The sequence below is a fragment of the Andrena cerasifolii genome, chromosome 3 (assembly GCF_050908995.1).
Source record: "Andrena cerasifolii isolate SP2316 chromosome 3, iyAndCera1_principal, whole genome shotgun sequence".
NCBI classification, from domain to species: Eukaryota; Metazoa; Arthropoda; class Insecta; order Hymenoptera; family Andrenidae; genus Andrena; species Andrena cerasifolii.
The window spans coordinates 19427699-19442943 of NC_135120.1; the positions used below are offsets into that span (position 1 = coordinate 19427699).

The 15245-nt window shown below is 40.6% G+C and overlaps 1 protein-coding gene across 1 annotated transcript in view; it reads right to left on the reverse strand.

Annotated features, from left to right (window-relative positions):
• The window catches only part of LOC143367288 (dynein axonemal heavy chain 1), a 153249-nt gene that overhangs the window by 8670 nt on the left and 129334 nt on the right, over positions 1 to 15245 (reverse strand). The window contains exons 39-47 of the mRNA XM_076808925.1: positions 10053 to 10183; positions 9782 to 9887; positions 8990 to 9144; positions 7722 to 7904; positions 6673 to 7063; positions 5224 to 5495; positions 2101 to 2411; positions 1319 to 1544; positions 877 to 1072 (exon numbers count right to left, since the gene is read on the reverse strand). Coding sequence (XP_076665040.1) covers positions 877 to 1072; positions 1319 to 1544; positions 2101 to 2411; positions 5224 to 5495; positions 6673 to 7063; positions 7722 to 7904; positions 8990 to 9144; positions 9782 to 9887; positions 10053 to 10183 — 1971 coding nt within the window. The remainder of the gene's footprint in view (positions 1 to 876; positions 1073 to 1318; positions 1545 to 2100; positions 2412 to 5223; positions 5496 to 6672; positions 7064 to 7721; positions 7905 to 8989; positions 9145 to 9781; positions 9888 to 10052; positions 10184 to 15245) is intronic.

Genomic DNA, 15245 nt, shown 5'->3' on the forward strand with positions numbered 1-15245 from the left:
TGGTAGATCGCTACCATCTACTTTTCAAGTCCGAAATATTTTCTTATTTTTCAACATGGCCCTACCCTTTGCCGTTCAACTCAATTTTTTCCTATTTTTCAACTTATCTCCACCCTCTAGTCTACAACTCCTCAATTTTTCAATTTAACCCTATTTCCTACTCTTCAACTCCTGAATTTTTCCTATTTTTCAACTTGTCCCTACCATCTACTTTTCAACTCCTCAATTTTTTCCTATTATTCAATTTATCTCCACCCTCTAGTCTCCAACTCCTCAATTTTTCAACTTAACCCTATTTCCTACTCTTCAACTCCTGAATTTTTCCTATTTTTCAACTTGTCCCTACCATCTACTTTTCAACTCCTCAATTTTTTCCTATTTTTCAATTTATCCCCACCCTCTAGTCTCCAACTCCTCAATTTTTCAACTTAACCCTATTTCCTACTCTCCAACTCCTCAGTTTTTCAACTTAACCCTATTTCCTACTCTCCAACTCCTCAATTTTTCAACTTAACCCTATTTCCTACTCTTCAACTCCTCAATTTTTCCTATTTTTCAACTTGTCCCTACCATTTACTTTTCAACTCCTCAATTTTTCTTATTTTTCAATTTATCCCCACCCTCCACTCTCCAACCCCTCAATTTCCACCTATTTATCAACATATTCCTACTACACACATTCTCCATTCCCCAAATTCCCTTTTCTTTTTCCTCCCCCGCTTTCCATCATCCTTAACCCTCCATCATCCCACTCCTCTAACCCCAACTCGGAGTTTCCCTATACCCCATAATTCCTTCTACAGTCTTTCTCCCTCTCTCCGTTACTCCCCTCCCAAAACAGTAATTAACTGGTAACAAAGGATGCGTTGCACTGACCGCTCTTCTCCGTCGCGATTATGCTATTGTTGAAGATCTCGACGAACCATTCCAGAGAGTACTGGTACATCGTGTCGACGTATTGCAGGTCGGAGAGGCAGAAGAAAAGTAGCTGCGCCCGGACTGCCACTGGGATGTACATGGACCTGGTTACTTCGATGTCTGCCTGGGTGATCGCGGCTTCCTCCATTTTTAACTGCGATGCAAGCGATAAACTGTGTGAGAGGCGAACCGAGAACCACTCGCCAGTGATTTGGGGACCTTGAGTCCCTTAATCGCGGAACATACTCCTTCTAACAATCATTTTGCATGCATTGAAAGTATATTTTCGCTTCTAAACACAATCGGGCTCCTTAAACATTTTATTTCATCACTGACGAAACGATTTACATGGAATATTCAAGATATGTATATCCCTTTGCAATTCAGTGTTAGAACACACCTTGATTTCCTCGCTCTTAACTTTCGAAGCCTCCAAGGTCAGGATCAGATCCATGTCGTCCACGGCCGAGCCTTCGGAGACCGATAATCTGTAGAGGATTCTGTCTTCAATTTCCATTAATTCCCTTCTCATCTCAGAATTCGATATAATTAGAGCGTTTCTTGCTTGCTCGAGGTCGGGTCGCTCTTGAATGGCGACCAACGAGAGCATCTGGTCTTCTAAGCCACTTTTACAGTCCAATAAAGCACAATGTTAATAAACATACCGCCGCTCAATATTTACAGCAAGGCACATGAAGAGATATTAACAAAAATGCACGCAACTAATCAGGAAACTCGGGGAAGAACTTACGATACAATAGGAAATTTAAAAAGATTTGCAGAAGCCTATTTTATTAGATAATAATACTAATATACGCCTTTATTACACTATTTTAATTACAAATTATACTGGCGAATGGGCGAAGCTCCTGTACTACCTAACTCAATGAGACGTTTAAAACAGTAAAAAAAGTAGAAAGGCAGGAAAGAAGAAAGGTAGTGTTAAGGAAATCGCGACAGCATGAAAGAGGGGACGCTATGTTTAAAGGAAGTAAACGACGACAGAGAAAATATTATTATTATTATTATTATTGTTATCGTTACTCATAGAAAATATATGAAATAATACATCTAAATGAGTAAGAGTAAAAGTAGATCTAGATATCCTACCCAATGAATGATTAATCTACGGAAGACGCGGTGGAAAGAATTTATTCCCTCCTAAGAATGTGCACAACTTACGTGACAGTTAGGGCAAAGTTGACTAGTAGTATTTTCACTGTCACTTCCGGCGTGTAGTGAGGATTAGCGAGTCTGGTGGTGAGGAAAAGACGAAATTCTGGATTGTAGGGGATGATGTTCTCCCCGACCTTCACGGACCATGCTCCGCCATGCTCGAACAACGATCTCATAAGTATCGGATCCAAGCCAGCCTCCAGCTCCAGTCCGACATTCTCTATGAGGCAGGCTCTGCCGAACCGAACGCAGGTTTCGAGCACGCGAAGGATTTCTTTGTCCGACATCTTCACGATGGATATCCCGTTGTCCTTGTACTATTTACCACCAAAGCATCCACGAAATGTTATTTTACTCTAATAATATACCTACTCAGTGGCGAACTGGATCCAGAAATATTGATTGCCAGGAGACAAAGGCGGCCCACCCACAACTACAAGGCTGTCATTTAATTTTTATAAGGAAGAAATGAAATTTCCAAAAATACATAAGTGGCGAGAAAGTAGAATTAAAATTTCTGTGAAACAGATGTATACTTTTTAGTGATTACAGTGTTTAACCCTTTAGCGCCGGACGTTTCATATAGGATACCTTCCCCGTTCCAAGGAATTTTCCCTTGGGAAGTGGAACAAATTCGCTGCTTGCACCAGATTAGTACATACGTGTTTAGAGTAGTTTTATTCATTGGAGAAAAATGGATCTATCTGAACCCTGCATCCATCTGTTTTATGCATTTTCACCTCTGAAAGAAAAATAAAAATTCCACCATTTCTACGATAAAAAAAAGGGATATTTTTTTCTTCAACAGGATTTAGGTGCCGGCGCTAAAGGGTCAAGGGGGTCCACAGGCCCACTTGCCATCGAGCCCCCTGGCCAGTCCGCCGCTGATTGATCAGGGGAGACCGGGGCTAGTTGATACAGGGGGCAAGTTGATACAGACGAATTATCTCGACACCTTATATATGTAGCTCCATTTGAGCGAGATATTTGAAGATTGTTGTTCAATTCATTCCTACGATCCAGCGTACGTGTGTGTGTGTATATTGACGTTAACAATCGTTTTTTAACTGTCTTCGTTTTTATAAAGAAAAAGTGAATAAGATGAATGCTTTAAATGTTTAAATAATTTAGAATTATTTTCTTGCAACTATAGTACAAACGTAACGCATATAATAATAAGAAAAATACGAAATGCGCAGAAATGGGGACATGAGCAGAAATTGGGACATTCACCTTAGTTTTGAAACAACCAAATTGATCGTCAAAATAACATTTTTTCATTCATTTTGTATGTATTTTCTCAAGTTTCCGCTTACTATATATTAAAGAGGAAGGACCAAAGTATATTTCAGCATATTTGTTATCAAGCAATTAATTCAAACAAAAATGAAAAACATTGAAAACTGAAAGACGCATCGACTAGCCCCGGTCTCCCCTATACTTGCTACCGATACTAGTCTCAAGCAGCTGTAAGATTTAATCAGAATTAATGGACAATAATTCGAGACCGCTGAAAAGCAGTTTAAGCAGCCCCCGGCGATAAATTTTCCACGGTGCACCCTCGTGTTCATTTCATAGCCGTCAGATACCCTTTTCATGCACGTCACGTTCTTTATACTCCTTTCATGTTTCCCGTTCTTTTATCCGTGCGCTTCCTATTTTCCCTTTAACGGTTTAATTACAGGGGAGTGAGGCGGAGAACGGCGCTAAACGCGCTTTAAATCACGAAGGCCTTGCGCGAGATATATCGATGGTAATTTTCGCCCGGCGGTGCGGTCTCAGGTGGATCTCATCGTGCAAAACACCGGTAACACCCGATGTCGCCGTGAATCAGTTGCCCTCTAGGCGCAACGCTTCAATTAAATGGAAATATTCTGAATCTGCATTCCCTTATATCATCCCAACAACACGCAGAGTACGAAGTCCACGGGGTAGTTAATTGTTTCAAACATTCCCCTCGCAGATTCTTCCATTTCTATATCCCTCACCTTTAAACCTTCAAATCTCTCGAAATTTCATCCCCTTAAATTCAAATGCACAGTCTGATGCGCACCTGCAGTTTCCCAACCAGCGATCGCCGTATCTCGCACAATATCCGACGGTCTATTTAAATCGAAGCCTGTGCTCGCCTCGCAAACAGCTTCCACGCTTTCCGCGAAGGGAGTTTAAAGTGGCTGTCGCGTAAGAGGATTCGTTTCGAGCCGGGCACGCTTAGGAAGTACGAAAATAATATCCCCGTCGTGTTTTCTGAGAATTTAGAATGGCACGGTAACACGACTCGCAGGATCGTTTAAGGGGTAAAGAGGTACTTTGTACTGTACCTCTTAACTCAATTTTAGATTGTCTGAAACAAAAGAAACAAATTTGTCTGTTAAATGTAATGTAATGCCTAAGCATTAACGGGGCCGTTTTTTTTTGATATTTTGAAAATTCGCTGACAAGGGAAGATCCCGAGCCCGGAAGTTCAAAAAATTCTGAAAATTTGTATAATTTACCTCCTGATTACAACGCAATTTTTGTTTGCTGCCCAAATTCACTCTAAGGGGATGAAATTAACCCCTGATAATCCGGTTATTTCCCGATTTTGTATTATAACTCGTGAACAGTAAAATATTTTTTTATCAAATGATAGATCTAATTAAAAGAAGTAACTTTTGTCTTGAAACTTTTTTCCTATCTTTTACAGTTCGCGAGTTACAACACAAAATCGGAAAATAAACGGATTTTCAAGGGTTAAATTTCACCCCCTTCGAGTGAATTGGGGCAGCAAACAAAAATTGCGTGGTAATCAGGAGGAAATCCCCTACATATTCACAAAGTTTCAAAATTTTTTTGAATTTTCGACTTCGGGATCTTCCCTTGTGAGTAACGTGCGATTTGATCTGCATTTTTCGGTATTACACTTAATACACAAATTTGTTTTCTTTTTGTTTCAGGTAATCCAAGGTTACCCTCCGTAAAAAGAAGACCGTCAGCTCGGAGCCACCTCGTGACATGTGTCTATATATATTTTCTTAACTTCTATAATTGTTTTTAATGATTTAGAACATGGTAAATTGAAGTGCCAAACCGCAATTTAAGTTTCTCTATAATTCGCGTCAGGAGGCGCGTATTCGTTCCTCTACTAACCATCGAACGTATCCACTTGTTGGCCTGCCCTTGTGGATCGATAAAGAGTGGCCAGCGTTTCGAATGCATTGCCAGCACAGCGTTCTCCACCGACAGCGAATCCCTGGGCAAGCCCTCGATCTGCCATTTCCTTATCTCCACCTGATCGCCCAGGGTGGAGATCGGGTCGCTGCCAGGTGTGTGGGGCACACCTTCGCCGAGCACCTTTTTCCAGGACGACAGCAGAGTGGCTCGGTATTTGTCGGTGAAGGGTGTTAAGTAGGCTATCGCTCCTGTCAAGCGAGCGTCCCGTTCGTGAGTACAAAAGCGCGGAAATTCTTGTTTCTCAAAAACATGAATGGAAAGTTTTATGCTGTGACTAGATGCCGAGTAGTAGTGTGATTACTATCGGTTAAATTAAGTCGCAGAAATTCTGAGATAAAGTTTGAACATTGTAGAATGCATGCCCATCGTTGAAAATTGACATACACGTTTAAAAAAAATTTGAAAGAAAAAGAGTTCCAGAAGCAATGTTCTTGCTTGAGAAATCATAACTTCTTTAATTTTTAATATTTTTAGCTAAAAAATTAAGGCTACACTCTTGAGATATGCTACTTTAACCCTTCGTTGACACACCTCTTTTTTCGAACAACTTTGGTATAACTGGGTAGCCCACACCCAGAGCAATTTTTGAACGACTGCCATTTCCATCTAAAGAATCCAATAGTTATGAAAAAAATCATGGGTTATTTTCAAAGTCTCTGCAATGTATTCCAATAGTTGTTTAATTGAAATTTTATCACAGTTTTTGTGGAAAAATTCTGGATTACCACGTGTCGAGAAAAAACGAAGAAAATCTTCAAAAAATTGTAACTTTTACAAATTTCAATATTAGAAGCTAACAATCTACACAGTTGTTGTTCAGATATAATATTTTCAGGCAAAAAATAGTTTGTAAGTTGGCTTTGAAAAGAAGGTATTTATTTTGCATATAGAAGCATACAGAGCGTCAAAATCAGCTTATGGATGGCTCACACCCAGAGTGTCAACGAAGGGTTAATAAAAATAAATAAAAAAGCTTTAATCTATGAAATTCTCACTCGGGAAGCTTCTCTCCCTGTAGAGGATACATGAAATTACTATTAGCATCATTTTCAACGATGCCTCAAAGATATTTTACCTCAAAGTCAAATTTTTAGTCATTTCGGCCCAGTGTGACGACCCAGGGTTAAACCAAATCGCCGAAAAAAGTATTCCAATTTCTAAATTCATTCTAATTGACATCCAACTCAGAATGTTTTATATATATTTATCACCAGAGAGTTTCCCCCGCGAATTCCACCCGTGCCATAGAATCTCTAGATCTCCAAATCGGTCATTCCCCCAGCGCCGTGCACAGCAGTTTTTGCACCCCTCGAAGCCACTCGCCACCCGAGACACTTGTACCGAAGGAGGAAGGGGAATTCGTACCGGAAGCGAGGAGAATATCGCCGACGGCATTCTTCAAGGACTTATTTAACTCAGCGACGGTCGACAGCCAGCGTATCTGTTCCTCGGCCAAGCCAGCGACCAGCCTGACAGCTCTGGCCATTCTATCCTCGCAGAGCTGCTTTTCTCTCTCCAGTTCCGCTTTTTTCTCTTCCTCCACGCGAAGGTGCCCACGTAGCGTCTCGATACCCTCCTCCACCTCCTTCAGCCTTTCTATGGCGGCCATCAAGGCCCTTTCCGTGTCTATCAGCGCCTTCTCGGCCATAGCCAACGCCTCCATCTTCGGTTTCACTTTCAGGTTGACGAAGTAGTAGTTGTACATAGCGTGGGCCCACAGGCACAGCGAGTAGCAAGCCTTCGAGACGTATTCGATCTGAAAGGACGTTTCCAGTGAGTGCACCGAACCTTTCGCCTTACAACTTCGCCACGCGTCGATGTAGTACGTTGCTTCCAAAACCATTCATCTTACGACTAGTCTGAGAACTTAGACTTCTCGCAGTGGTATTCACAGCTCAATGGAACTTATGCGCGAGGGGGGCTTGGATGGAGTGCGAAATTATACTTGCACAGGAAATGGGATGTAAAAGTGTGTGGAAAAGGGCACTCGTAGGTGATATTTATTTATTTATTTATTAGAGGAATAACAACCGTCCGGTTCATTTTAATAACACGATGAGACGTAATACAGAAAACGGACAAATAAAATGAAATAAAGTAACAAATACCAAAGAAGGGAAGAGAAACGAAGAGGTTGCTACCCCCGAATTTTCCCACCCTAGGCTGCAGCGTACTTACACAGCCTATGTACATACAAATATACCCCTGCTAAAGATGATGACACAGAAGTGATGGGTCTGGGAATGAAGAAAATATCGTTTTCGACTCCCTTCGCGAACCAGCTAACGAGCAAGTAGTAACGCCGCGTGCGTGGTCAGACGCGGTTAAGTGGTCCCAGAACGTTTGCCACCCGGGCGTTCTCCCTTAAATCCGCCGGCGTTAATCGCTAAAAAGTTGCGCGTTGGAAAGCAAACCTTGTTCGGCTGAAAGTCAGGGTTCTCAATGTAGACCTTCAGCTTGTTGATCATCTCCTCCGTGAGGCTCTCCTTGTCGTAATTCTCCATCGTGGATAAAAAGTAACCTGGATCCGCGAGCATTTGGCTGCCGGGCCCCCAGTAATCCAGCTTCGTCTCTCCGCCGAATTTCCCGCCGTCTATCTACACTTGGCAGACACATAAATAAGAACTTTTACTGCGAAAACTATTTTCTGCCCAATTATCGAATACCAATAGCGTTCTTTACCACAACCAGCTAAAATACAGTCGAAAGATCGTGTGCCTCTCATTTTAAAATTTTTCGCTGCTTATGCTGCACTTTGATTAGCCCCAAGCCCGTGCAACACTCGCGTAAATGTTCAAATAATTTAGAATTATTTTGTTGCAACTACAGTACAAACGTGACGCTTACAATAATAAGGAAAATACGAAATGAGCAGAAATGGGGACGCGAGCAGAAATTGGGAAATTCACCTTACAGGCCTCTAGGTGTAAACGAAAGTAAGAAACGCTCCGCTTGGGAATGCAAAGTGTTGTTTCATCGATGCGCCATTTGCAGAGGGGCGCGTTGCCGAGTGTTAACTTTTAAACAGTCATTTGCCACGCAGCCGAGCATCACCTGCTTTTTTCAAAGCTAAAACTGTGCTTCGCCGACGGCGTACATAACTCGAGTTTCATCGATCGCCCAAGTCCCTTCTCAACATCCCTTTCAGCGGAGCAACTGAAATCCTGGCAATTCCGAACTCCACTCGCGGCGACGCTAATTTCCCACGAATGAACGTAATTTCCATTTTAAAATACGACGATCGATAAATACCCCCCGAAATAGATTTACCAGGGCATTCTTCTCAGTGTACACTTCGGAATTTAAACATTCTGTTTTTCCATCATTGGTTTTTTGTTACTAGTGCTGACGCTAAATTGCTTTTCGGTTGTTTCACTCTATACTGACACGGGTAGTTAATTGATATCTGCGCAGTGAATTGTTGAAGCTCTGTGCCAGTGTTTCTCAACCTTCTTTGACTCTCGATTCCCATTTCGAATATTCAAATACCCTGCAACCCCCCTACTCTATATGGAGTAAGGTAAATTTAATAAGGTAAAGAAAACATACCAAAAATAGGCATTTCAGAGTATAATTCTAACTTAATAATATTACAAAAAAATCAAAAATCAAAAAACCCCCCAGAAAACACTTGTTTTCCCTTATTTAATTCCCCTGGAATTATTAAACATTCTCAACGAACCTTGACTGGCTTCACGTTGTTTATGATACAAATAACTTCGATGACCAGTAACACGCCGACTGGGGGCCTTTTCATCGCTCTCACCTCGGTGATGTCGTTCCTGTTCAGGCCCCTTAAACTTTTCTCCGCGGCGATCAACATAGGACGCGCGAGGCCTGTGGTAAATGGGATATCGATTTAATCGTTAACAGTATCTGCAACTATGCGCAGTGATTGGATAACTTTCATCGCGTACGTCGAAAATTCGGGGGAGAACGAAATTGTACGTTGTACGTGACTTCGAGGGGATAGAAATTCAGTAGATCAACAAAATATCGATATTCAAAATAGTATTGGTACATGTGCCAATAGTGAGTTTTGTCAGTGGAATTGACACGAGGGGGCGAGAAACATAGGAGATAAAGTCTTTGGTCCCCACCGCGCAGGATTGGTAGTTATTTATTTATTCATTCATTTATTTATTCATATATGGGAAAACCCTTTGGTATACGGAGAATGGAGAACACACAATTAGAGGACTAGTACATACAGGGTGACTCAGCTAGCATTTAAACTTAAAATATCTCAGTTGTTTCGCGAGTTATAACACCAAATTGGAAAATAGCCGAATTTTCAGGGGTTAATTTCACCCCCTTCTAGTGAATTTGGGCAGCAAAAAAAAATTCGTTGTAATCAGGAGGAAATCCCCTACATATTCACAAAGTTTCAGAATTTTTTGAATTTTCGGGTTCGGGGTCTTCCCTTGTGAGTCATTGTGGAACAAGTACGTAAAAAAAGGACTCAAATGCGTACTCAAGTCTGCTTCAGCTTCGTCTCTGATCATCTGATTTTCCAATTTCATCTTCGTCGCTATAGCTTCCTGTTCCTTGGCCTTCGCCCTCGTCTCCTCTGCTTCCACCTGTCCAAGATAGTCAAGCTTTTAGTCCCCATCCGCACAAAAGGTCGCCGAGAGGCGTGCAATTCAAGAGGCGACTCGATAACTCCTCTGAGGTGTGTCTTGAAGAGACGACTTTAGAAGCATCTCGCCTACAGCAAGGCTCGACGCTCCTTTGGCGATACTAACGGTGTCGTGGGTGATCCTCTCGATCATCTTAGCAGTCGCCTGTGCTGCCGCTATCAACTTAGGTTGCATGTCCGCTAGTAATTTCTGCATGTTTTTCACCTCCACTTCCGCGCTCGCCAGTTTATCCAGACCTGTAGGGAGATCCAATGGGAATGACGGTGGAACAAAATGAAAGGGAACCTTCAAAGTGGAGAGTAGATATTAAGGGTGCATCCTCGTGTAATCCCTTAAAAAAATTTAGGTCTTTACGATTCAAATTTAAATTTTAGGCTTTTCGGTATGGATTTATGAATATTTTAAGATGACAAAATGAAATTTTATTGTTCTTCCTCCACGACGCAGTGTCGAACGAACAGCAGGGGTTGGAACTGTTTACTTTTTTTTTTAAATAAAAGTTAATTACCGATCTTTTAAGTTTTAAATCATTTCTTCTCTGTTTTAAGTTAACTTGGTACATTAACACAATTGATTAATAAAAGTTCTGGATCTGTAAATTAACACCAAAAAGACTTTTTGCCCAGTGTGTTATAGTTTTCTTTTAAAAAAATCTTAAATTTTGGAAGGGATTGCACGAGAATGTACCTTTAAATCACTGGAAAAGCAAGATTGCTTCCCCGCATCGTAAATTCATAAAATCACAAGCTATCCCGGAATAATAACATATATGAAGATTCACGGGAATCTTCTTCACCCTTCCCGGCATTTTTACCCTCTATCCGCCACATTACGAGCGGCTGCGTAACCGTCTATTCCATCCGAGGCTTGAATTGCGGGGATTAATTAATTCGCGTAAGCAGATTACACGGAATGGGGAAATTGATAATTTCCATCGATTATACGCATATAAAGACTGAATTACGTTCGCGCGCTAATTTATGCGCGCTGCAATTACGCGTCTACTCGCTTCTCGCCCCTATTCCCGCTTTAAACAACGTTGCCGCTTAACTTGATTAAAAATTCATCAAGAAACATAGGCGAAATCACATGGAAATGTATGGAAATCCAGGAACAGCAGAGGCTTCTCGGAGATCCCGCCTGGGCGATTAAAAATCAAAGTGCCAGCTGGCCAGGGACGAGAAAACAAAGAAGTCTCGTCTCAGCCCTCCCCCCCTACTGTGCTTCGTTAATTAACCATATCAAGCCGGTTCCGGCCGCGCAAAGGGGATGGAAAGCGTTCAATTTATTGATCCAACTTTTTTGGTACCGCTCCCTTCGTCTTCCCAGCTGAAATTAAATAATGTTTACACGGCCACGTCCTGTGGGTCCAACGGAGCAAGTCTGAAGTCTCGACGTAATTTCATTCCGTTCTTTCGACGCAACAAAGAGATTTTAGGAGGGGATCGAGCAATTTGGGAATTGACGTTTCTCTGCAAATAGACAGCGAGTGCTTTTGATCGGAGATCTAATATTTTTAAGCTTTTATTGTGCACCTCGCAGCAAGAGGGGTGCAGCTCCAGCTTTACTAAACTTCGAGTAAATTAGAAAAATCTGTTTATAAAGTTATTGCTTTGAATTATTGAATTAAAAAGATAACACTAATTGAAAATATATATTTTAACAGAATAAGTAGTAGTTATTGGGTTGATAAGTTATTATTTGTATTTTTGGGGAAAACATATTCTACAACAATAAATGTTCTATGATGCTTAATATTAATATTAATAGTAATATTTTTATTACAGAATTTTTTGTGCGAAAAGTAGAAATAAAACCTTATTAACTCAATAACTAGTACTTATTCTGTGGAAATATATATTTTTCAATAATACTAATATTAATATTCCTATTTTTATTTATTTGCAATAAATCGCTCATTTGTTATCGGATATTTCACGTCACGACTCAAAGACTGTTAAAAATGGCCTGCCCCCTCTGGCTGCGAGGGCCTCGATTGACTGACAAGTTAGCTCGAAGAAAGAAAAGAAATGGAACAACGAGTTGAGAAGCAAGGAGTGTCAGGGAGCAGGCGCACTTTGGGCAGAATTTATGCACTGCATTGATTAAATAACACTATAAATACGCCCCGTCAGCTTATTCCCGTCGACCGTTATTTAATTCTCGTCGCTTTTAAACGTCACGACACGTCCCACGAACGTCACTGTCAGTGCTGCAGAGTAGACGAAATCGATAGTCTAAGGTTGTCGCGTACCGTGAGCTTCCAACTGACGGGCCATGCTTAATTTATTCAGCTGCAAAATTACCCAACACCTGGGGTTCTTTACCTTTGACCCCATGGATCTGTGCAGCGATCCTTTATCTCCTCTTTCCAACGGAGCATCTGAAAACGACTCAAGCTTCATCTACGAGGATCGAACCCACATAATGCCTTGCCATTGCTGTGCATGCTCAGCAGATTAGAAGTAACAGTTTACACGTTAGGAACATTGATCATCAGCTCCGTGGTAGCTATTCTTCAACTTGCCTCGAAGGGACGTTGCTATGTGAACAGCTTGTGCGCTATTTGCTCGCGGGATGTAATCATGTGGTGATTGCTTTTCACTGCGCCTTAAGCAACCCATCGTGATTGAATCTCTGGCTGCAAGCTGCGGTTTTTTCTATTCAGATTCAGCACTTGGGAAAATGGCAGGAACGCTTCTTTAAGGGGAGGTTTCGGTCTAAATGTCGATTTTTATTTTATTTCATTTTTCGAATGTTCAACCATTTAGGAATACTTGTTTAAAAGGATTTGTTGAAATTTGTAATATTCCCGAAGTTATAGGCATTTGAGTAGCGGCAAATGCATGGGTAACACTAGGTTACTCGGCACTCACGTAAAACTTTAAACGCGTTTTTCTCGAAACAGTGTTCTCAAAACGGTGGGACCTGTATCTCCGAAAGTTATTATCCGATTCGACTGAAACTTTTTTTATTTTAAAGAATATACTTCTGGCTACGGGGGAAATCAGACAAAATCACAAGAATGACATTTTTTTAAGAAAATAACGATTTTTGAAGTTTGAAATCACTTTTTCCCTATACTGTCCTTTCCATGCCTTTAAAAATTATAAATTTTCAATTTTTTGTATTTTGTTCTGGTATTCTCGCTAGCCAGAAGTATATTCTTTAAAATAAAAAAAGTTTCAGTCGAATTGGATAATAACTTTTGAAAATACAGGTCCCACCTATTTGGATGATTTTTTTGACGCCTTGACTTTAACGACTCCCCAGTGCCATCTGCAAGGATTAATTACAAAACAAAAAATATATTTCTATAATTTAAGACATCCTTAATACAATGGAAAAAGTCCCATTAAATTATATATAGTAGTTTTCCTTTAATTAATTCCTAAATATCACCTATTTTTGGGAGCTCTAGACCGGAACCTCCCCTTAATGGCCAAGCGTTTGACGGGGACGTTGGGATCTGGTCGACGAGGTCGAAGGACAGATCTTTCGTGGTTGATTCGAGAATTTCTTTTAGAGTTTGTTGATTTAACTTACAGTTGTGGGGATGGACGCATTGATGGCTTACAAGGGAACATCCCGAACCCGGGAACTCGAAAAATTCTGAAACTTTGTGAATATGTAGGGAATTTCCTCCTGATTACAATGCAGATTTTGTTTGCTGAAATCAGAAAATAGCCGAATTTTCAGGGGTTAATTTCACCCCTTTCGAGTGAATTTGGGCAGCAAACAAAATCTGCATTGTAATCAGGAGGAAATTCCCTATATATTCACAAAGTTTCAGAATTTTTTGAATTTTCGGGTTCGGGATATTCCCTTGTTAGTGCTCAAATATTGTGTCTACTTTTAGCGTTTTCGAGGTTCAGGGACATTCAATGAAGAAAAGTATTATTTTTCATAAATTTATGAAGCAGATATAAATGCGATTTTTATACAGCTTAAAGAAACAGTCAATAACTATTTGTTGCATATAAAAACTGAAATTTCAGACAAAAAGGGTGACAAAGAATATCTGTGCACTAAGCCAGTGACATTATTTCTTATTTGATTAAGTTATTTAGTTGACTAATTCGTTTAAGGTGATCCCCCTTTTGGAAAGTGGGGCTGTCCTACGTGGCACACGATCCGCGCTGATGGCACTACATAATGCCTCTGCAAACACCGGCCTGATCGAAAACTGGGTGGCGAGAAAATTGCACTTAATTCGAAGGCTCTCGAGATTTCACGGTCACCTTCAGCTTTTTGACGAAGATCGATTTCTGGTACGTACTATATCGGAGCGGCGAGGACCGTTGAGACGAGTTTGGCATCGATACTGACGGCAAAATTCGTTTTACCAAGTACCGTAAACTGGGGCAACATTGACAGTTAATGAGCACGTATTAAAAAAGAAACAGGACAATTTTTTTATGTATTTTTACACTTGTAGGGGAGAGCGAGGACAAAAGTAAGACTTTTTACATTTGGCCTAGCCTACAATTATCTTTTATAGATATAAAAATGAAAATTGTGCCTTAAGATACTATGTTTCTTGGTCTATCATTTGAGCCCAGATTCAGCCTTATGAAAGATGCAATGTTGTAATAGGATAGGTACTTGAAGCCAATGTAAAATTGTTAACTTTTATATTACGTAACAAAATGTCAGAAAAACCAGCCAGTATCCTCCCAGTTTATGATACCATCGCCCATTATGGTGGCTACACTGTGTTCCATATAAGAGTGAACCAACGCCCCTACCGATTTGCAACCGATCTGCGCAGCTCCCACGGATCTGACACACGCGATTGGTCGTAGCACTTTCCCTGCCGGTGCACTACCAATCAACAGTGTATCCCTGCGCGAAGCGAGTATGCTCTAATGTGGAACGCAGTGTAGATTGTGCGCTTTACCGCAAATCGGGTGATTTTGAGAGTCAATTTGTGCTTATTTTTTTTGTTGCAAAAAACCGCATTTTGGGCGATTTCTAAGTTCTTTATTTATTTATTTTATGTATATTATTAAAAAACACATGCTTTTATCATGGTTACACGAGACTCCCCCTCCAGTTACTTTTATATCAATATTTTTAATATCATTTAATCGAAAGAAACGCCAATTCTGATTAAAAATTTGGCGCGGCGCGATTTGCTTGTTTCGGCTATTAGGCGCTTTTTCTTAAATGAGTTTGCGCCATAAGTGTCTGGAATCTGGCCACACTGTGCAATCGTGATCATATAACGATTTCTTAGTATTCAGAAGAAAAGAATTTCTTTCACAAATATTGAATGTTGAAATTTTTTAGTAGAAT